The sequence below is a fragment of the Gorilla gorilla genome, chromosome 2 (genome assembly GCF_029281585.2).
Source record: "Gorilla gorilla gorilla isolate KB3781 chromosome 2, NHGRI_mGorGor1-v2.1_pri, whole genome shotgun sequence".
NCBI lineage: Eukaryota > Metazoa > Chordata > Mammalia > Primates > Hominidae > Gorilla > Gorilla gorilla.
Window position 1 is genome coordinate 84150839 of NC_086017.1, and position 23775 is coordinate 84174613.

At 36.2% G+C, this 23775-nt stretch overlaps 1 protein-coding gene across 9 annotated transcripts in view; it reads right to left on the reverse strand.

Moving 5' to 3' along the window:
• The window catches only part of CNTN3 (contactin 3), a 383448-nt gene that overhangs the window by 15715 nt on the left and 343958 nt on the right, over window positions 1–23775 (reverse strand). For 4 of the 9 annotated variants that reach the window (XM_063703921.1, XM_063703925.1, XM_063703920.1 and 1 more), the window contains 3 exons: window positions 18348–18460; window positions 17563–17731; window positions 13650–15579 (listed from right to left, as the gene is read on the reverse strand). In XM_063703921.1, coding sequence (XP_063559991.1) covers window positions 15479–15579; window positions 17563–17731; window positions 18348–18460 — 383 coding nt within the window. In that variant the 3' untranslated portion in view covers window positions 13650–15478. Of the gene's footprint in view, window positions 1–9511; window positions 10509–11204; window positions 11276–13649; window positions 15580–17562; window positions 17732–18347; window positions 18461–23775 lie in introns of those variants that run through there. The other 5 variants (XM_063703922.1, XM_063703924.1, XM_055381198.2 and 2 more) reach the window with 4 other exon arrangements.

Below are 23775 nucleotides of genomic sequence, written 5' to 3' on the forward strand. Positions count from 1 at the left end.
TCTTGCTAATTGTTATATCCCAGTACCTAGCACAAACAGCCATCCACAATAGATAATCAGATATTCATTAATAAATGAGTCACAGATGAAGGATTATAGGTCTGCAGAGCCAAGGATGATATCACAACAATATAAAGTCTACACGTGTGCAATTACACACATGCTTGCACGCATGCACACACACACACAATTTTTTTTTTTTTTTTTTTTGAGATGAGGTCTCACCCTGTCAACCAGGTTGGAGGGCAGTTGTGCGATCTTGGCTCACTGCAACCTCCGCCTCCCAGGCGTCAGCAATCCTCCCACCTCAGCCTCCTGAGTAGTTGGGACCACAATTGTGCCACCATGCCTAGCTAATTTTTGTATTTTTGGTAAAAACAGGATTTTGTCATGTTGTCTAGGCTGGTCTCGAACTCCCGGGCTCAAGTGATCTGCCCACTTCAGCTCCCAAAGTGCTAGGATTTATAGTCATTGAGCCACCGTGCCCGGCCAAAAGATGAGAGGTTGTTAACCATAGAAGGAATTAAGACTAAGCTTCCCAAACATAGACACCACAAAGCCACACTAGATGTTTTATGATCAAAGTCCCATGTTCTTATTATTTCTTGAAAATATTATATGGACAATGAGACATTAAATATAGGTAAGACAACGTACAGGTAATATTGCAATGATGAAAATGGAAAGATAGACAAATCTTTTGTTTATGCTAAAAAAGCATAGGAGAGTCTAAGAACAGAATGAGTTTTTCTGTAACTTGTTTTCTCTAATCTTGATAGGAACCTGTTCTGAAGCATCCTCTATCAAAACATCAAGTCACAGTTAAGAACAACTATTTACCGAGCTCCTATACATGTCAGACTCTGTGCTTTGTGCTTTACATGAATTCTGTGTGAATTCTCATAACTTTATTGAATTGCTATGGCTATTATCCTCATTTTGAAGATTAGGGAATCTAAAATCATTTACCTCAACAGACCACAGAAACAAGAATATTTCAGCAAGTCATATCCTGGGCTTATTTTTAAAAGACACTGTATATTCTACCACTGTGCTTAATCATTCATGAATCTTAGTTTAACTTCTGTCTCTTGTTGGAGGAAAGAGAAACTATGTAGTGCCTGGTTAATGAAAAGAAAAAACATCTTTCCCCATGATTCCTGCAGAAATGTCAGTTATTAAAGATGAGTATAGGAAGCAACAGAAAAGATTACCTCTGACTGAATGATGGAAGAGAGTGATCTGGAACTCTCATTCATTCATTCATTTTATTAATTTTTAATGTATTCATTGTCTACCAACTACCAAGCAGTATGCTATATGCCAGATATACAAAGATGAATAAAATGCACTCTCTGCTCTACAGATAGTTACTGACATTTGAGTAGATAGACAAACCAATAATCAATATATGCTCCGATAACTCTTATTATAGATGGTATTTATGGAATGCTTTTCAAGAGTTAAATATATACCCAATTTCTAAGTAAACAAGGCATTGCAGAATAAACCATCATCAGATGCTTTTATGAGCCACTAGTGAAATGTTAAAGGCACGATTTATTAAATAAATAAGGACTACACATTTTGGTATATAAATACATAATAGAAATAAACTTTTCAAATGTAAATAGAAAAATCCATATTACCGTGAAACAAGAAAATATATTTTAAGGTTTGGCTGTCTACAAACCTATTTGGCTTCCCCAAATCATACATTGTTAATTATTATTGACATAAAGCTGTCAGATTAATGCTTGTTCTCATGCCAAACTTCATCTCTGATTGTCTGAAGTTAATTCCTAGGTGCCACTGCCTGACAGATAGTTTCAACTTTCACATTCTCACAATAAAGAGAAAAGTTTACTCTTTTCCAGCACACTATCTAAATTTGATTTCCAATAATTCTTAAGGATAAAATTAGCTTTTAGACTAGATGGCTATGCAATGTCCAGCATATATACGCAATATACTTGACAATTGTTTTGCAAGCCAAGTGATATTTTTACACTGACAAGTAAAATTTAAAGAAGCTTTTCAAATTAACATTGCCAGAAACATAAGCACATGCTGTAGTTGTAAACATGAACACTCAACAAAAGCATTTCCATTGTCTTCTAGGTCACCCCAGAATTTAGGAAAAAAAAAAAAACAAAGCATTTCCATTTCTGAAATATTTTTAATTTTTATGTAAGACATTTATAGTCTTTTTCTACTTGCTCTTTATTCAAATATGTTTTTCTTCTTTGCTACCTGTACAGCACCAATTATTATATACTCCTATACTGCTTAACTAACTTTAGTTAAATTTCAGTATAATTTCTGTATTCAGTCTTTAACATCCTCTTTTCCATTTCAGTTGTGTATATTTTATGCTGTCCTAGATCTTTAGAGATTAAAGCTTAAAAGTTAAAGAATATTTTTGGAAGAAAGAAAGGGTAAGTGAAACAAAAAAACATTTTCACAACACTCAAATTTTGTATAACACATCTTTTCCTCGTGCTTTATCCAGCAGGCTTAATTTGATTTCAGGGCTTCCTTCGAAGCAAGCATTTCAGAATGCCTCTGACCTGTTCTGATTAACCATCAAATATTTCCAAAAGAAAATACTGCATTTGCCTCCTTTGCCTAGAGATGCAGGTCTGGCTTGTGCTTTATTATATCATTCGGATTATTCGGATTCAGAGCCTGTCATTGTCCTTTTTTATTTGGGTCCAACAATGATTTAAAATTAGAAAAGGAAAAATTTCTGCTTGTATCATCAAGCATTTGTATGTGTAAACCAATGAGGAAACCCTGTATTTTAAGTCTTATCTTAGTCTACCTTCTTGGCTCTGAGGACTGAGGAGTACAAATGTTTTGTTTTGTCTTTTCCTTAAGACTCTTGCCTTGGTTGGCATTGCTTCACCTGCTGCCATGCTTGTAGCCCCATAATAAAAACAGGCTCAAGCCAACCAAGAGGAAAATGTTACGGAATTAGAATCTAAAATATAAATCTGAGATGAGGTCTACAGTCTTTGTTTGTTTGTTTGTTTATTTTTGAGACAATGTCTTGCTCTATCACCCAGGCTGGAGTACAGCAGCATGAGCATGGCTCAATGCAGCCTCTTCCTCCTGGGCTCAAGCAATCTTCCCACCTCAGCCTTCAGAGTAGCTGGGACTACAGGTATACATCACTACGCCCAGCTAATTTTTTGTAGAGCTGGAGTTTTGCTATGTTGCCCAGGCTGGTCTCAAACTCCTGGACTCCAGCAATCAGCCTGCCTTGGCCTTCTAAAGTGTTAGCATTACAGGTGTGAGCCACTGCACCTGGCCCGGTCTCTGGACCATTGATTCCACCTTTTAGAGTGTGGAGTTTGACTACCATATGAGACTTCAAAACAGAATGGGCAAAACAAGCTTTGTGACTCAAACTCTTGACTCATGCTAAATATGTGTATGGGCCAAGAGAAAACTGCCCCTTTACCTTCTGAAGGTTCACAGAAAATCAGCTGACAAAAGGCAGATTAAGAGGAAAAAAGGCAAACATATTTATTAACGTGCATGGCATGAAAATCACAGAGGGATTGCCCTGCCTTGCACTGGGGTACAGATGGTTATATACCCTATTTCTGAGAGTAAACAGAGACTGGAAGAGTTAATTTTAGGGGGAAAATAAGTAAATTTTAAGGGAGCTTAAGGGACTTAAGGAACATACAATGGCTTGAGACAAAGTCTCTTGGGCCTGCGGAGTAGACAATGGTTTGTGACAAAAGTCTGTCCAGATGCATTGACAGATTTCAGTCTTCCTTCCTGTGATATGAGTTCAGATAAGGAAAACTCAGAGAAGGGACCAAAGGTAATTGTTTTCTTCTTTGGTGTATCCAGGCTTTAGGCAGATAAAGGGAACCTCAGAGTACAACTTCATCCTGTGCTTTGGGAGACACCGAGGATTGAAAGGCAGGAGGTAGGGTATGTGGGGCGGTTGGGGTGGGAATTGTTAGAGACCTTTATGCTGCTTCTTCAGTTCAGCAGGTCAAAGCATCATATTTTAGGGTATCAGTTTCTGAGCCCCAACATTAGCATAAAACGTTTAGGGGTGAGAGAATAGAGAACTTTTTTTAGAGGGTTTGGAGTCTGGCTCTCATAACCATTCCTCTCCCCCTAGTTAGGAAGAAAGTGGATTTCTTTCCCTTCACCTCAATCTGAGAGAGAAGCTTCAAACCACTATGTGTACCACCTGTATTTTGACATCCCAGTGGATTAGTATGTATTTCCTATATGAAGCTGTATGTATAGGACAAATAGTCCAGCCAGCCTTTTGGAGTTGGAATAGAATAAAAATCTGCTGCTGCTGCATTGGTCTCACTTGTAAATTTCGAGTTTGTGAGGCACTGAATACCTAAGTGCATTACTTGGATACAATGGGGACTTTGTGAGAAAACACATAGTATCTTTAATCCTATCTCTAAATGCCACCTGGGGAATCAACAAAGCTCAGCAAAAATACGCTGGATGAATAGATCCAAAAAGTCTAATGGTGAGGAGGACAAAGGGACCACGGAGTTCCTTAGTCAAAGTATTTAATAACTGTTCCCTATATAGGGTGGTGAGTAGAATGATGTCTCCAAAGAACCCATGAAAGTGACCTCAATGGACTCTCCTTGGTCCTTGACGTTCCCCCAGCATGGTGACTCTCAAGACAGTCAGACATCTTATATGGCAGTTCAGGGGCCCAAGAGACCAACATGGGAGGTGCCAGCTCTTTTAAAGGCTAGGCTCAGTACTAGCTAGGCTAGGCTCGCATCACTTTCATCACACTCCATTGGACGAAGCAGCTGCTGGCCAATTCAGATGGAAAAGGAGGGAAATGATGTCATCTTCTGATGGGGTCGTATCAAGAATTTCCAGTCATCTTTTATCTGGCACAGTCACAAATTGAGGAAACAAATGCCCAGCAGGTACTGATATACTAAGTGCATTCCTTTGTCCTCACCCGTTTTCTGATGAGAAGCTATGATTAGTGAGAGTAATTCCAGATGAAGGAACAGGAGAAATAGTTAAGCCCACCTCTCCCAATGAGATTGCTAGGCTGCAAAAGACCTGAGCTGAGAGAGGGCAGGAGCTTTGTATTGTTTTGTTGGGAGTAATTTAGGCTAGAAGTTATTTATGGTCTAGAACACTTAAAAGTGACCAGACATATCATTGGACTTGCCAGAAATTTTATTCAGAAGCAGAGAAACAATTAACATCATGAAGTACATTTCAATGGGTGGTGAGACCAAAAAACAAAAAGATGCTTTATGCTTATATCCCATGAATCTTGCTTATTTATCATAACTTTGTAATACTGTTACACCACTTTTTATATACACCTAAGCAAATAACAAAGTATACAATGCATCATTTTAATTAAGGTGAATGCTTTAATAGAAGTAGTTTGGATAAGGCAAAATATACCTTAGACTACAACTCGTAATCCCAATACTGCCATTCCATACCAGAAGTAACCACTAATACCAGTTCAATGTATTTCCTTCCAGACTGTTCTAACTATGCTTTTTTTACATGAATGTATACCTATGGGAATATTATTTAAAGCTATAACATAAATGGCAACATATTCAGCTTGCCTTGCTTACTTTTTACTTGCAGATTTCTTTTAAACGTCTGTATATTAATCCATAGCATAAATTTATTGTCTCATATTTGATCTTTTCCCTTTTTGAGGAATTTAGATTGTTCCCAATAGTTTTTCTCTCACAGACAATGATGCATTAAATATGCTTTGCATACTACTTAGCACAAATTTTGTTGTACATCTCACAGTTTTTAAACTCTTAAATCTAAAAAGCAGTGTTTTCATTAGATTCATTCCTTTATAGATCTTAATCCTGATGTCTGATTTTACTTTACATGTTATTTTTCTTATTAAATATTCTTGTCCTGTTTTATATACTTTTCACTTGTTTGCTTTTTAGAACATTGGATACCAAATCTGACTCATTAGCTGAAAATCTGTAGACGTTTTGCCTCAACCTGACAAACTTTGATTTAAAATAGCTAGCGAGGGGTCCAATTTTGATACTTAGAAAGGTTTAAAAAATTCTAATATAGACAGAATACCTTATCACACATTCCTCACTCTTCTGTTAAAATTTTCTTATAGATAATTCTCTGAATAAGGCATTTCCATGTATACTCCAGTGTCTACCGTGCAGCAGTACCCAGATCATAGCCTTTGATGTCCTCGTATAGGAAGTTGTAGGACAAGCTGGCATTTCTAAACCTCTGCAACAGCAAGGTCACCCATCTATCACAAGCAACTGTGCACAGGGCTTCTCTGGGCCTAGAGAACATTGGACACTCAAGAAACTACCAAGGAAAGTGGAGATGTTAGTCAGAGGGCACAAAGTTCAAGTAGACAGAAGGACTAAGTTCTAGTGATCTACTGTACAGCATGGTGACTGTAAGAATGTTAACGTGAGTGTACTGTATATTTCAAAATTGCTAAAAGAGTGGATTTTAAATGTTCTCATTACAAAGTAGTAAGTGTGAGACCTGATAACTATATCAATTAGCCTGATTTAATCATTCCACAATGTATATATGTATCAAAACATCACATTGCACCCCATAAATATGTACACTTATTTTTGTCAATTAAAAATAGCAAACATTTAAAAAGAAAAACAGACTCAAAATGTGCTGCTGGGAAGGACTTCAAAGACTTTCTATTTCCAGGCAGTTAGTTTAATGGCTAAAAATTTTCCCGGAATTTTCTGTGTGTAGGAAGGTGACTAACTGTTTAGGAAGTGACAATGGATCTGACGTTTGTCCATGAAAAAGAAAAATGATCAGATCGATATGCTTCATTAAGGAACTTTTCTTCTTGAAATCACAATGTTGAGCTCAAACTCTGTTTTCATATGAGTCTAGCTCAAATTTTCAAAAACACCCCACAAATATAAATAAGGCTGACTCTGTGCCAAGATGTCATGCATGTTTTACTCATGAAAATGTGAGGGCATCTAAAAGTCAAGTTTACTCTTTACCTACAAAGGCTTTACAACAACTAAAGCACTGAGATCTGAAGATGCTATGACAGATGAGGGAGAAAACTGTCTCATGTTTTCCTACGCACTTTTTTTTCTTTTACAAATACCACGTAGTCTCAAGGAAGAATAACTGGAGTTGAATGCTTGGGGACTCATGGCCCTAACATTATTTATATATGACTATTTGGGGCACTTGTTCCTGAGGAGTAAAGGAAAGAAGGCAGTTTCTCCTTTTTGATCTCCCCTTTGAACCTCAGAAAAAGCTGTGGGCATCTCCTTTCAATCTGGCATTTGCTGTGTCAGTTTTCATCTTGAGTAGCAAGCAAGTCTACTAATGGGATAAATGAAAATGACATAAAATACAGAATAAGATGCACAAAGCATTTGAAGTATTAAGAATCTGGCACCAACCTGCTAATTCCTGCAGTATTCTGAATAATGAGAGAAAAACAAAAATCAAATAGAAGGCTGGGTGCAGTGGCTCAGCCTGTAATCCTAGCACTTTGGGAGGCCAAGGTGGGTAGGTCACTTGAGGTCAGGAGGTTGAGACTAGCCTAGCCAACATGGTGAAAACCAATTCTGTTAAAAATACAAAAAATAGCTGGGTGTGGTGGTGGGCATCTGTAATCCCAGCTACTCGAGAGGCTGAGGCAGAATTGCTTCAACCTGGGAGGTAGAGGTTGGAGTGAGCCAGATTGAGCCACTGCACTCCAGCCTGGAAAACAGAGCAAGACTCCATCTCAAGAAAAAAAAAAGAAAGAAAATTGAATGTAAGTATGGAATATGAGGGCTTACTTGTCCAGGTGCTATCATAATAACTTTATATATATTATTTACATATATTATACTCACTCTCTCATATATATTCATATGTATGAGAGATTATATATATGTGTATATATAAGAGAGAGAGAGAGCAATTATCACACAATAGAGGCAGATACTTCTCACTTACATTCTATATGTGAGGGAAGAAATTTAAAGTGGTTAAGTAACTTACTCTAAAGCACAAAGCAAATGAGTGCTATTCCAGCCAGCTTTGCTGGCTGATTCCAAAGCACATAATCCTTTTTTTTTCTTTTTTTTTTTTTTTTTTGAGAGAGAGAGTTTCACTTTTGTTGCCCAAGCTGTAGTACAGTGGCATGATCTTGGCTCACTGCAACCTCTGCCTCCCGGATTCAAGCGATTCTCCTGCCTCAGCCTCCCGAGTAGCTGAGATTACAGGCGTGTGCCACCATGCCTGGCTAATTTTTTGTATTTTTAGTAGAAAAGGGGTTTCACCATGTTAGCCAGGATGTTCTCAAACTCCTGACCTCAGGTGATCCGCCTGCCTCGGCCTCCCAAAGTGCTGGGATTACAGGCGTGAGCCACTGCACCCAGCCCAAAGCACGTAATCTTAATCATTTCCCAAACTCTTCTCTGTCATCATTCCTAAAATCAATTTATGTGTAACTATCAAGACTAGAGTGCTGAGCTCACAGCTCTGCATAATTTCCTTACCACCAATATGTTGTTCAGATCTGGAAAATCTTCCCCCAGGCAAGTTCCCATCTGCAGCAAGTCACTGCCAGTTTCTTGGGAGCATTCTAAATTCCAACTTCTCTCCTTAGCAGCTGGGGCTTATCCAGCATCAGAAACACCTGTAGCCTGCTGGCTGCCTTTTAAACAGCACGGTGGCTGTAAACAGAATGAGCTCTGCAGGACTTAATGAGTCTCGTGTGTAGAAGTATGAGGATGTGTTACTTTAAAGAAAATTCTCTTCGAATGACTTTTCAGTGAAAAGTGAATATCAATGAAAACGAGTGAAATATTTTCAATCATTACTACGTTGGAGAATAGAACTTCCACTTATTTTCCCCTTTGCCTTTTCTTTAGACTCAAATCTTGACCCACATCCATTGTTTTCTCCCTTTTAAGATTAGTTCATTACTATGAAATGAATCTTCTGAGTGATGGAAAGAGGCAACCAGATTCTTCCTCACTGCTTCCCCCAGATTCTTTTCACATTTCTTACCATCTCCTCTTCTAGAAAAGGGGCAGCAGAAGGAAGAAATGGGCTTTTCCTACAGAAAGGGCGTGGTCAGAGGTTGCACAGAGACAAACTGTCTTTAATTTTTGAAGGGAGACTGCTTTTGTTCATATGGTAGAAGCCAAAAAGATCACCTTTAGAGCTTCCAATCCCAACAGGACCTTGTCAGTCACTCAAGGGTAGTAGCCCTGGCAGTTTGAGGTAAACTGCTCCAGGTAAGAACACGAAAACAGCACTCTCTTCTCAAAATGGGGGCACCTATTAGACACTTCACATGACTTCCTTTTACTCAACGTATTGCTCTGTGCCAAGACTCTGTAAAATTCCTCAGCCCCTCAGGTTCTTCAGACTAGCATTCAGAACTTCTCTGCACCCTAGACCAGACTTGCCAGGTCAAGTGACTCTTTTCAGTTCCATTACTATAATTCACGAGGGACACTTCAAATCATATAAAGGCTTTATTTACTTAAAGGCAGAAGCATTCCTAAAACACAAGCAGCGCTTTTAATCTGTGATCAAACATCTTTCTAAATAACGTCCTTCTGAATAAGATTGCTGGCTATCATTTGTGGCAACATCATCAGATACTGGCCATCTGGGTCCTGCTTTGAGAGAATAGGGTTATAGCCCGTATAGACTGAGCTCTTTTGTGTGCCCAGCATTGTGCTCAAAGCTCTATAAACATACTTTAGTCCTTACAACTACTTGGGCATACACACACACATGCATATACGCACACATGCACACACACAAATATATATTTTTTGAGACAGGGTTTTACTCTGTCACCCAGGCTGGAATGCAGTGGTGTGATCACAGTTCACTGCAACGTCTGCCTTCCAGGTGCAAGCGATCCTCCCAACTCAGCCTCCTGAGTGGCTGAGACCACAGGTGCACACCATCATGTCTGACTAATTTTTGTATTTTTTGTAGAGATGGGGCTTTGTCATGCTGCCAAGGCTGGTCTTGGACTCCTGAGCTCAAGTGATCAGCCTGCCTTGGCGTCCCAAAGTGCTGGGATTACAGGCACGAACCACCATACTTGGCCTGGGCATATGCCTTTTTCACCCTCAAATTTCTCTCTAGCCCCGTTCCCCTGCTTTATCACTAGAATGTAAGGTCTCTGAGGGAAGGAGACTTGTCATGTCTCTAGTCCAAAGATGAGTGATTCATCTGAAACTCTGGATGAATGAACTATCCTTTCAGATGGATACTGTTATTATGTGTATTTGACAATAGACCCTTAAACAATGATTCAGAATTTAAAGCCTAATAACGATAATATTATTAAGTTAGACAATGCTATTGAGTACCCATGAGCCAAGCTATGATAAAAGTTTTCTGTGATTAGATCATGTAATTCCTCATGACAATCCTCCAGGTCAGGTCTTTTTATTGGTGCCATTTTAGAGATGAAGATTCTTCGTCTTGGAGGAATTCACCTGCTTGCCCAAGGTCACACAATTATTTAGGGACATGGCTAGGATTCCAATCCACATCAATGACTAGGAACAAATTTGTCAATTTTCTTAATGCAGATGGCCTATATTTCAAATAAATTTTATAATGCCTCTTATTCTGTTAATCATCATATCCTATTATTTCTAGAGGCAGCACAGAAGGAAAAATTAAGCAAACAAAATAAGAGACAGTGAGAGAAAACAATGACAAATCCACAGGTTTAATTCAACAAATATGTACTGAGCACATAAAGATGAGTCCTGCACAATAAGAGTACTGTGCCAGGGATTATGATCCCAGTGAACATTTCACTGCACGATCTTTAAAATTTAGCTATGGATGGGAAGCCAATTTTGCCTGGATACTTCAGAAATGCCAGTACAATCATCACACTGAATGGACATTTTCCACTTCCTCATTAGCCAGTCTAGATATACATTCTACATTAGCTTTGTGTCTGTCACATTCTACTGTCAAATGCCAAAGTAAAGCCACTAATTTGCCATCCTTATCATTAGTCTCTGTATTTTCCAGGTAATGTCCAATTATACAGCACCTCATTCTTGCTCTTCCTCACAGTATTCATCATCAAAATAGAATTCCCAGGCTCTAAGATAATTTCAGCAGGCAGAGTAAGAATAAAGAATAAGAACAAAGACTGACAAATAATAGATGCGTAATTTACTTACAAGTTTAATTCAATATGCATGCATTAATTCTCCATGCAAGTTCAAGAGGTAATTGTCACCTACAAGTAAAGCAAGACATGTTAAATTAGGGCACTGGATTCAAATAAAAACAGTAGAAAAACCTAACAATTTAAATGAACCATATCCCAATCTGTTTACATATTTTCTTTCAAAAGAATGGTACAATTTACTAATTGCTAATTTTGTAATTGCTGCTGTGGGTTGATTTTACCTCCAATATTTACTGAAGTGTATCCAAATTATAATGAATATCAGTGCAATTTTCATTTTTAAAAAGCGTAAAATACTTCAGAAAAAATGAACCCAATTAAGATTAATTTTAAATAAAAAAAGCCGGCATTATGATAATATGAGACAGCAGGGGGGATTTTAATTAGGAAAAAAGAACATGTAACATCCTAATCATTTCACATTTTTTTATGTCACTGAATTAAGCTGTTTGGTTTTCATTGAAAATAATGAAACTATTGAAAATCAACACACAACATGTTCAAAATTTTTTTTAATGTATAATGAAAATTTAAATTTTTGTATACTATTTATTTAAAGAATTCTGGATCTGAGTCAGTTTTAGCTTGGATAGCCTTTGGTGTAAGAATTAGAAAATATCAAAATTTACAATAGCCGAAGGAAGTATTCATGTATTTTTAGTTCCCCAATTTAAAATATGATAAATAATAGAACAAAGTACACTGCAAATTGATACTAGAGATGCCTACTCAGAACCTCTAAATCTGGTGAATCTGATTTCAAGCAGGATTAAGAGTCTAATCATGCATAGAGCTCAGAGGTTGCAGCCAAAGTGTGTAGGTTAGAATCCCATTTCATTACATCCTCGCTAGGATGTCCTTATGCAACTTACTTAATTGTCCTAAACCTGTTTCCTCATCTGTAAAACAGGCTTGATAATGGACCCTAACTAATGAGATTTTTTTAATTTTAGTTTTTACTTTTTATAGAGATGAGGTCTCGCAATGTTGCCCAGGCTGGTCTTGAACTCCTGCCCTCAAGTCACCCTTCTGCTCCGGCCTCTCAAAGCACTGGGATTACAGGTGTGAGCCACTTGCCCCCCCCCCCATTAATGAGATTATTGTGAGGATTAATTTAGCAAACACAAAGTGCTTATCTCAGAGTCTGGCATGGAAATATATGTTATTTAATATTATCAATGTTATATTTCAATGACAAAATAATCTGATTCCAGAATCACTTTACCCTATCTCCTAGGAACTCCTGGAATCATAGTTTTCTTCTCAGCAGAATGAGATCTAAAGAGAGCTTTAAAAATTTAAAAGCAAAAACACCTTCAGGGGGATGTCTCATCTTCCATTGTATCTATTTGCCTACTGATGGGAAGATGATAGCTCTAAGCATCCACACACATTTCATTTACTGCCTCTCAGCCCTTGACGTTGGTAACACTAATCAGTTCACAAGAGAACACGTCAGCACAGAGTTTAGCACTGGCTGGAGATCTGACCACCGTGTGAGGAAAATTCTAGGATGGGCTCCGTTCTGCAGATAGGGAAACTGAGGCTTAGAGAAGCTATGGAACTTGAATAAGATCACAGGGCCAGAAATGGGCAAAGGTGTTATTTAGAAAGCAGTATGATTCAAAGCTGACTTTCTGATTTTGCCATGCCAATCAGCCCTGCCTTCTGCAGGAGAGAGGACATTGGCACTGTTTCAGTGCTATAATCTGTTTCTGCATATTTTCTGGGCCATTCCCCTCCATTAAGGTGTATTAATGCAGCCATTACCACTGGGTTTAAATCTAGAATCACACACATGCACACCCAGATACAACCCCTATCACATAGTTTTCCCACTTAATTTTCCTGCCTTTAAACAAATCTTTCAATTATCATGTAAGAAAATGATTGATATTTTAGCTGTCGTTCTCCTTACATCAACAATAACATTTAAAACCGTGTAACTAAAAACATCTTCTACTAAAATGTTTCAAATATTTAGAATATCTACCATAAGGATTATTTAAAAGCGAGTCTCTAACATTGATACCAATGAGACAGTCTATGAACAACTTGATACATTGATATTAATTTTAAGAAAATACTTGTCAAAAATGTGGGAGTAGACATTTGTAATCAAATAAAGTCAGACAAAATTAGATACTATAATTCTACTAGGTGAATTTTCTGCTTCCCCATTCTTCCACTTCTCCCCACAGCTGAAATACCTGTAATGTACAGGTTATTGTCTCAAATTGCTGATTTTACTAAGTCAGTAGGGCATAAAAATATTTTTAAATATCCTGTTAAAAGATGGAAAAGTTAAACGCTGGCTGAAAAGTTTAAGAAATGATAGCCTTAGCATAACTATTATGGTAGTCTCCTATTCCCCCTGTAGACATTCTTCTTTGACCATACCGCAATTAATACTGCACACGCATTTGCTTGTTATAAATTTTATTAGAATAGAAAATAATACATACAGATAACCATAGGATACACACACAGGAATTGAAAGATAAATTTTATACTTTTCAATATGAAACAAAGTGCATATCTCATGGAGATATATTGCTAGAAACAACATGAAACAATAGAGCAATCATCTTGAAAATGAAAAGTATAGGAACATATAGGAATTACTAAATAATAAAAAGGTCCAACTTCATTACATGTAGCATAAAATACAAGTATTGGAGAAAGTGGAAATAACAATGGCCATATGAAATCTACTAGTCATTCAGATTATTTCAATATATACAGTATATGCGGACCTTATAAAGTTATAAATATTTATTGTTTTTGTGTATGATGACTTTATCTTAAATGTAATCTCTAAATGTAAACTAGTGCTTTATGGTGATATCAGAATTTCCCTAATTTTTAATCTTTCTTGTTATCTGAACTGTTTTCTAATTCTGATATTGTTGGAAATATGAACAAGTTTCTGCAAAATGTGAAATTGGTAGGAAAGAGGTAAAAAACTGATTTTGCAATGTTGAAAACTCAATCTGCCGATTTTAATTTATTCTCTATATATTGCTATGAAGTCATGTCTTCAACAATTTTTTGAAAACCACATATTGAAAGACTGAGTCATACATATCAAAGTCAGCAGCATCGCCTTGGTTCTATTACAAATTTAACTCAGGAACTAAAAAGCCTGCCAGACTCACTCAGATAGATGGTGGGATTTCATTAAAAAACCATCTCTGCCATCCAAAAAGAGAGGGTCCCTTAATGGAATTGGAAATTGAAATGAGGGATTATGTGGATTTTGTTTAATATTTGGGTTGAGATTCAGGTCATTCCTGATTTTTTCCTCTAGGTTTTAATAAAACCTGAAAGCTTGTTCATAGCTGTGAAGGAAACAATTCCTTTTTTAATTTAAAAAAACTTTTTTTTTTTGAGAAAGAATAAAATGTGATCATTTGAATTTTAGAATATAACTGAATGAAACAGAATGAAGCTTGAAAATCTGGCTGGTCTTCATGACTTTTATGTGATTAAATAAATTCATGCTAATATTTTGCATGGGTCAATTGCATTTGGGGTGACAAAAGCACTTTCATACTTCAGTCTTTATCTTTTAAAAACTAATTCATGGGGCAAAGTCTGATCAGATAGGTATTATTATCTCCATATTTTATAGAGGAATAATTGAGAGGTACAGACGGCAAAGTGATTTGTAAAGTCTTACAACTAGTTAGCAGCATACCAAACCAAACATCATTCTTCTAAGCCCCACAGTAGCGTTTTCCAACAATGCTCTTTTGAATCACATGCCACTCCTCTCCAACAAAATAATTTTTAAAATGTATTTTTCATCCTTGGGGACTTAAATCAGCATTTCAAATTGATACTGGTTAAGTCTTCCAAATAATGCTATTATAATGGGAAAATAGCATTTGAATTAAATGAAAGAGTTTTTCAATGTAAAAAGAAATTCCCATGCGTGTGTGTGTACATGTGAGAGTGTGTGAGTCTTTATCCATAGGCAGTGCTTAAACTCATAGTTTAAGAACATTTATATCAAAAGTCTGAAGTATGTAATATGTAAATTCCTTTGGTTTATCAAGTTAATATTAAGGCATTTCAGATTCCCCTAAAAGGATTTACTGTTTTTTTAATTATATTCATATTTACCTATAATGAAGTAGAAAGTTAAAAATAAGAGTTGAAAAAAACATGCATAATCACTGCATTTCATGAAAGCACTTTTTTTGGTAACCAAATAACTTTCCAATAAATAATAAAAAGGAGTTAATATCACCACACGGCATATACAATTAAGAACAGTACTATAGGCATATAACTAGACATAGGGTGGACATTCGAGATGGCTGAAGTGGATCCTCTTGCATCCATACCTGTCAAAGTTGATGAACAGCTCATTAATAAGGATTGTACCAATATGTAATCAGGGTGCTAGAGACTGGATATTTGTGGTGTTCCCCCCAAATTCTTTGTTGAAATCCTAACCCTCAATGTCAGAGTATTAGGAGGTGAGGGACTTCGAGAGGTGACACTGAATCTGCCAGCAATTTGACCTTGGGCTTCTCAGACTCCCCTCCAAAACTGTGAGAATTAAGTTTCTGTTGTTTATAAGCCACCTGTCTAGGTAGCTTTGTTAGAGAAGCCAAAAAGGACTAAGACACAGAGCAAAGGCAATACCTCTCCTATCAAAACCAAATCATTACATGAACCTATCCTGGAACCACCACAAGTTGTTATTAGCCTTCATTTTATTTATCAATGCAGCATATACTAGTTGCCAAGAGTATCTATAAAAACAGTAATGTGTTTAAGTTTTCTTAAATGATACCAGGCTTTGTTCATCTACTATTATTTAGCTTTAATTGAAATGGGAAAAACAACTTAATCATTTTGAAAACAATTATACTTGATTACAAACAACTTTGAGATAATTCAATGGTTTAATTAAGAATGCTTCATTGGGTAAGGGTTTGAAGAGTCTGTGCTTGTTTCTATTTTATGCATTTCCAGATAAATTATTACACATAATATAAAACATAATCTTTTTAAAAGGCAATAAATAAAAGCTTCGTTTTCATAGAGATGGCCCTGTGTGGTCACTTGCAAGCTCAGCAAGACAGCAGATGTCAGATGAAAAGGCTACTCTTGACTCAGCAGCCCTAAAATGCTAAAATAACATCTGTCCCTGCAAAAGCCTAGAACATATTTCTTTTAAAATTGCCACTTTGCCCATATTGTAATGTTAACTCTATGCCTTGCACCACTGAGGGAACAAGAAGCACATATTCATTATTTCAAAACCTAAATTAACAACAATAATAAACTAAATTTAATTTCTACTTTTGCTCTATTGAAGTGCACACACTTTTAGAGAGTTCTGTAGTCCAAGATGGGTTCTGCAGACTTTTACTTTGCAGAGCTTAGTTCTGCAATAAGTAGTTCCTGTTTTCTTAGTGTAGCTTTGTTTGTTTTAGTCTAAGTATGGCAGCCTTTATGGTTTTACAGAAAGACAGAATTTCTCTAAGTTTTCTATTTCCCTTTCTCTTCAGTTACTACTGTCTGCCATTTTTATTTCCAAGAGTAAAGACAAAAGTTTCAGTCCTGATTACCCATGCTAAATGAATGGAAACAGGGAACAAAGTCATTTATGTCACTAAGAACTACAGAATAGCATATGAAGTCAAAATAGACTCTACAATAGTTAAACTGAGGCCAGAAAACTCCAGACCTAGGATTTAAAAGTGAGGATAAAATTTATTCTAGCATTGGCAGTTGATAAAATATGCAAACCAAAGTCTGTTTCCAACTCTAAACATATAATTTCTATAGTAAAATAGGTTTTACTTGGATTTGGAGAGGAAAAATTAGTCTGAACCTCCTTGGAAACTAGGAGAAGAATTTTTAAGGAGTCTTTTAGTTTGGCACAGGTAAGTGGTTTAGGACTTTGACAATGTTAATCATTCTATTTAAAGAATTGATAAGATTTATCTATAATTTGTAGGAGGCAAATAACTAGACTATTAAAGATCTAAAAGAAATGGTTAGGGAATTCTGCTTTTATAGGAGATCCAAAGGCAAATTTAAGTAAAACTCAGAATAAGGAAAAAAAATCAAATTAATGAAGTTTTGCTAAATATTTTTTGACATCTTTTCTTCACGGCCTCATACTTTTCTCCCTATTTTGCACCACTCTTGAGGGGTTCCTCTTGCCCGCGTCTCACCTGCCAAAACCTTACCGGCATTTGGATGTAAGCCTTGCTGGAAAGAAAGAATGGACAGAGGGATACTGATTGACTCACTATGGGGGATAGTAACACTGATGTCAATAAAGTAAATAATGGCTTCAACCAACTTACTGGTTATTCGTGGAATCCTGATCTGTTCACTACTGGTCCCATCCCCTCCATCTGTTGTGGCCTTGACTTCAATAATGTAGTCCTCTTTAATGGGCAGCACAAGTTCAGCTGAAGTTTTATTTGTGTTCAGCACTTGTACATTATTTTGACTGCTAGTCCTATAGAAAACCTAAAATCCATGAACAAATACACTTACTTGTTATATTGCCCATTTTTGTTTTCTTCATAGAATTTGTCTCTCTGAAATTAACTAATTTTGTCTTTCTATATCCACTAGAATGTAAGTTTCATTCATGACTCTAATTGTAAGTCTTAGATTAGAGGTTAGCACATGGCAGAATCATCAGGTTCTCAAAATCAGGGAGGCTTGGGAAGAGTGAACTTCTCCCATGGAAAAGCCCAGCTGGGCTGCGTATTTATGAGGCTGGAGAGATAAGGCAGGGCCATAGTGTATGGACCTTGAATGCCTGGCCCTGGAATCAGAGCCAATAGTTTTATTTATTTATTTTTAAGTAGTATATAGGTCAGCATCAATAGTAGCAAACTAACACACAATTTGGAAACATTGTGTCCAAAATTCCCACTTGAGCAGAATTCTTTCACTTGAAACCATATTTAAGAAGCTATGTTGAAAAATTACCCATTTTATGGAAAGCTTGGTATCTTTGTCAAAATTAGATTACAGAAACCATATCAATATATAGAAAAATTCACTTATACCTAGCTTCTCTTGAAAAGTACTGCCAAAATTATGAAAATGAAGCATTGCAAATGAGAAAACTTACTTTATATCCTGTTACTTCTGACTCATTCTCCATGGCTTTAACTTGCTCCCAATTAAGTAACACTTTAGTGTCTGTGGCATTCCAAACAACATTTCCTGGTGGCTGACTGGGAGCTTGAAATGCAAAATAAAAAATTTTAAAACAGATCGAAGTACAAGTGATATTTTACACGGAGGAGATGACGGCTATCATAGGAAGCTAGTGGAAGTAGAACGTGATGCCTTTGGTAATGCTTGGTGTAATAGATGAAATCAGAAAAAAATGACAGAGTATATAAATTTCATTTTTCTAGAAAGGTATTTCATTCATACACCAAACCCCCGTGACACGTAATTTATTCATGTAACAAACCTGCACATGTACCCCGAATCTAAAATAAAAGTCCCAAAAAAGGCATTTCAATTAATTTGTAAGATAATTCATTTTATCATACTCATCATACACTTTAGAGCATTTCACACTTACTGTGTCTCGTTGAAAACACGTCGATGGGGGGGATAAGGAAATTCCTCTATCTACCACTAGAGGGCTGCTTGTTCCTAAACCAAGAAAGGAAGGCGGCGGGACTTATTTTGACGCATACAGAGGCTGGAAGAAATTGCCAAACGGACAGATTAAAGTTGTGTGAAATGAAGTGTATATGATTTTGGAGCCAGCCTTGTATGATAATATGGGCAAAATGTGAGGCAATCAAAAATAAGAATTACTTAGATTTATTCCCATGGAGTAATAGCTATACACATGAAAAATTGCAAGAGAGTCTATATTTTAAAGTCTTCGTTTTCCAGGCTTAAATCAATTTTTGAGAAAAATAAGGCAAAACGCTAAAAAGTTAATGAGGATTCCATTAGAGGATTAATGAAACTCTCTGCGGTTTCTAAACTTAGATTCATAATTTAGTTCCTTTTCATGAACGCTGGACTGTAAACTAATGCTAAGGGGTGAGGGTGTTGAGGGATGGCCGATAGTATTTGTCAATAGCAACACAGATAGGGCACTGGAAAAATCAGTTTCTTATCAATAACAACAACAAACATAATATTGTTCATTCAACAACAGCATCACAATTGCCCTCAGTGTTATATTTGTAGATTTAACCACAGAATGTGATTTGGCTAACTGAATTTGTAATGGAAAAATGATATAAAACATTAGCTATCCAGAGAAATTTCTAAACATCATTGACTCATGCCACAGGGGAAATACAGCTGAACTTACAGATAGGAAGAACTCAAATACATTTATGAGTCTAATGACACCAAACGAGATTGTATTCCCTGTGGATTTCTTTTGCTTTTTGTCTCTTTTAACACTATTCTATGTTGCCTTTAAAATTCTGTGATGTGAGTATTCACAATGAGTTTAGGTCAGCTAAGATTGTCTGAGCTGCTATGCTCTGCTAATAACAACAAAAAAATTATAGCAGCTGCTTAGGGTTGAAATACTAATGACCATGTTCTGGTTACTCAAATAATATGAATGTACAATTTTTAGGACAATTTCCCAAAGCCAGTGATACCCTGTGGCCTGACAGCACTATAAAAGGACAGGTTTGGTTTGATGCAGCTGAGCTATACTACAGCATGGTTTGTTCTAACAAAAGGTGTGTGTTTGGAGGTTACAAAAAGTTTGAGTAATTTTGGTTAAATCACCTATACCAACATCAGCCTTCAGGGAGAAATGACTGCAAATAGAACACTGGGGTTTATCTTGTATGAGTCACAACATACGTGGGCTGAATGAGTTCAGCCTGAAATGAATACTTTTTGAAATGACAAAAAGAAAAAAAAAACAAAAAAAAAGGAAAACAAAAAAGAAATAATAGGGTCTAACTTTTTTCTTTTTGAATCATATTACTGTTTTCTAAACATCAGATAGTCATGTATCATTTTTGTCATGTTTTGCTATTTAAAAAAATAACTTGGTTTAAGAAAAATTAAACATCTATTTTACCTTCATCTCAATAATATTCACACAATAATTAGCTTGATATGCTAGTTACATTTTTGGGCACTCTCTAAAATAAATGAATTTAATGCCTTATATAAACATTCTAAATTTTTATAATGTTCACGAACTACCTTAAAATCATCTCTTACCATTCTGGTAAGAATGACAATATTTGGGAAATTTTGGACCAGAGAAACTTTCACCCATGTTCAAAATGCTATTATTAGTAACTAATACTTAGCACACGTCTATAATATGTTAGGGATTACAGAATGTGCTTTAATATAATTTACTTAATCCTCATTATATTGCATTGTAATAAAGCCCATTTCTGTACATATATAATCTGGACCCAGAGAGTTAAAATTTAAAAAGATTGTATAAGCATGTTTATGACAGCATTATTCAAAAGATGGGTGGATGAACAAAATGGGGCATTTACCTATAATGAAATATTATTCAGCCTTAAAAACATAAAATTTGGACACATGCTATAACATGGATGAACTTTGTGGGCATTATGCTAAGTGAAATAAGCCAGACACCCAAAGACAAATACTTTATAATTCTACTTATTTGAGATATTCAGAATAGTCAAAAATTCATAGAGACAGAAAATAAAATGCTGGTTGCCAGAGGCTGGTGGAAGGGGAAATGGAGAATTGCTTAATGAGTACAAAGTTCCAGTTCTGCAAGATGAAAAGGGTTCTAGAGATCTATCGCACAGAAATGTAAAAGACTTTACACTATAGAACTGTATGTTTTTAAATGTTTAGTATGTTAAATTTTATGTTATGTGTACTTTACTACAATGAAAGGTTTAAAAAAGCTTGCTAAGATACACGACTAGTGAGAAGTATTATGTGGATTCCAACCAGCTCTGTTTAAGTCCTCTGCACCTTGAGAGGATTATGCTTCTCTGCCTAGCTCTCACTGATGTTGGCGTTGGCTATGGGACTTGTGGTTCCCTGCCTGTAAATAGGCATAATTCTCCTTCTCATTGGCATCCCATAGATATGGGACTTCACCATAGGACTTGCCTCAACCAATGGAATGTGGGCCAAAGGGAAATAGGCCACCCCCAAGTGGCAGCTATAAAAGTCATTGAAGAGTATGGTTTGCTTTCCTCTCTTTTCTCTTTGCCATGAGATTGCCATGTCCCAGAGATTGGCTCCTCCATTATTCTGGGTTCAGGAGTGAAGACAGAATGGATCAGATCTGAATCTCACTCATGATGAACATATAGTATGAGTTGAAGAAAAAAAAGTATAGTTTTAGGCCACTGAGGTTTGGGGATTTGAGGTGCCTCAGCCTGGACTAGCCTAATCTGACATAGCTATTAACCAGTAGTTTAGATAGCTCTGAAGCAACACAATGAACTTTTGTAAAAGTATGGAGTCAAGTAGTGAATTAGGAATGAGCAGGGGATAGTTGATAGTGTAACTTCTAGGACTTCTAATTTTACTTTTTGTATTTGAACCTGTGTGGAAGTGCAACCCAGAATAGGATGATTGAGTTCCAAAATTTACTGCACCTAAACTGGTAAGTAGTCTACATTTTGAAATTTTTTGGAAATCATTTGTCAATGTTCATATCCTATAGGTTTTTCCTGTCAACCTCTACTGTTGGCAGAATGCTAAATTAGAAAAACCTGGTAAAAAACTAATCCTAGTAAAATGATGACATATCACTAGATTTATATCACAACACCAATTGACAGGATACACATAACCATTTCAGTAATTTTAAGTGTTACATAACGAAATAACTTTCTCTCGAGAGGTTTTTATTATTGTTGTTCCTTAAGCATCCATCATGATCCTCTGTGCACTTGATTTTCAGACTCCTCAACATCAGCTTCATAGATTTTACTTACTCTGCAGATACTTGCCTGAAAACAAGTGATTACTATCATATAACCATGATTAGATGAAACTGGGAAGCTGGGAATATAAGACATGTCTATCCACAGGAAAATGGCTAAATAAATTGTGGCGTTCATCACAATGGAATATCATCGACAGGCAGTTACGATACAGTATACAGGTAACAAAATACACAGCATAACCTCCACTGTATAAGAGAAACTTTTCATAGAACAGAAGTCTGGAAGGAAAGACAAATGATATTAATCATGGTATTTCTGAGTGATAGGATTATGAGTGAATTTTATTTTTTCTCTATAGACTTTTTCCCCCAAATTTTCTAAAATAAATTGTTTTCCTTTATATAATATAAAGTAGGGGTTGTTAAAGAATATTATTGCCTGGAGTTTTCAATGGTGATGTCTCATAGTGGTAACAGTGAAGCTGGCATTTACTTTCAAAATATGAAATTTTAAGAACATATGTTTGCTGTGATTAATTATACAAAACTCAGTATGTTTCTCAACTCTTTTTCTTGGCCATCTGATGGTAATGAGATGACTTACATGATAAAAAGTTGTTATAACTAGTAGCTAGAAGTTACGCTTTGCACTTGGACTTCACTTGAGATAATTATTAACATTTGTAACTAAGCTGCTTAAACATGTGGTATTGTGCAACGATCATGTAATCAAAAACAAAAGCCAATTATGCACCCCCCCCCCAATAGTAAGATACGGTTGTTTTGGAATCACGGAAAACTATTATAAATGGATCTAATTTCTTATCAAAAGAAATTGACACAATGTTTTAAAACACAACAAAATCATCTACTTTTTAACTCGTCTGAAACCCAACCTAGAACGCCAGGGAAGGTCTTTCTTTGATTTTTGGTTTTTGATGTCTAGGAATTTCCTTGATCAAAAGTTCTCCTTTGCATAATAAAAATATGTGAGATTATAAACTATAAGCAGAACATTTACAATTGTCTAGAGCAGGGGTGTCCAATCTTTTGGCTTCCCTGGGCTACAGTGGAAGAAGAAGAATTGTTCTGGGCTGCACATAAAATGCACTAACACTAAAGATAGCTGATGAGCTTTAAAAAAAATCACAAAATAATCTCATAATGTTTAAAGAAAGTTTATGAATTTGTGTTGGGCTGCATTCAAAGCTGTCCTGAGCCACATGTGGCTCTCTGACTGTGGGTTGGACAATCTTGGTCTAGAAGATTCACAGGCAAGTGGAGCAGATTTTCAAAAAAGTGCCAAAACTCTTACAAAATAAAGTTCATAAGTTTTACACATTTAGTCAGAATTTTTCCTGATTCTACATTAGCAGAAACTTCCTGTTTGAATACTGGTAAAGTTCAATATTATATTGTTATGTTTCTTCAGAGCTTACAAAACTAGGAATAACTTTGCTGAAGCCCATAGATGGGGGAAAAAACACCCTCCTGAATCTGAGGAATGCATATTAATAGGCTTGTATTGCACCATATGTGTGATTTATGGTGTGTCATATACAAACATGATTAGGTCACATGCACTGGGGGATGTGATGCATGGAAAAGCCAACAAATAGCATTCAGTCACCTGCAGAAAAATTCCCTTGTA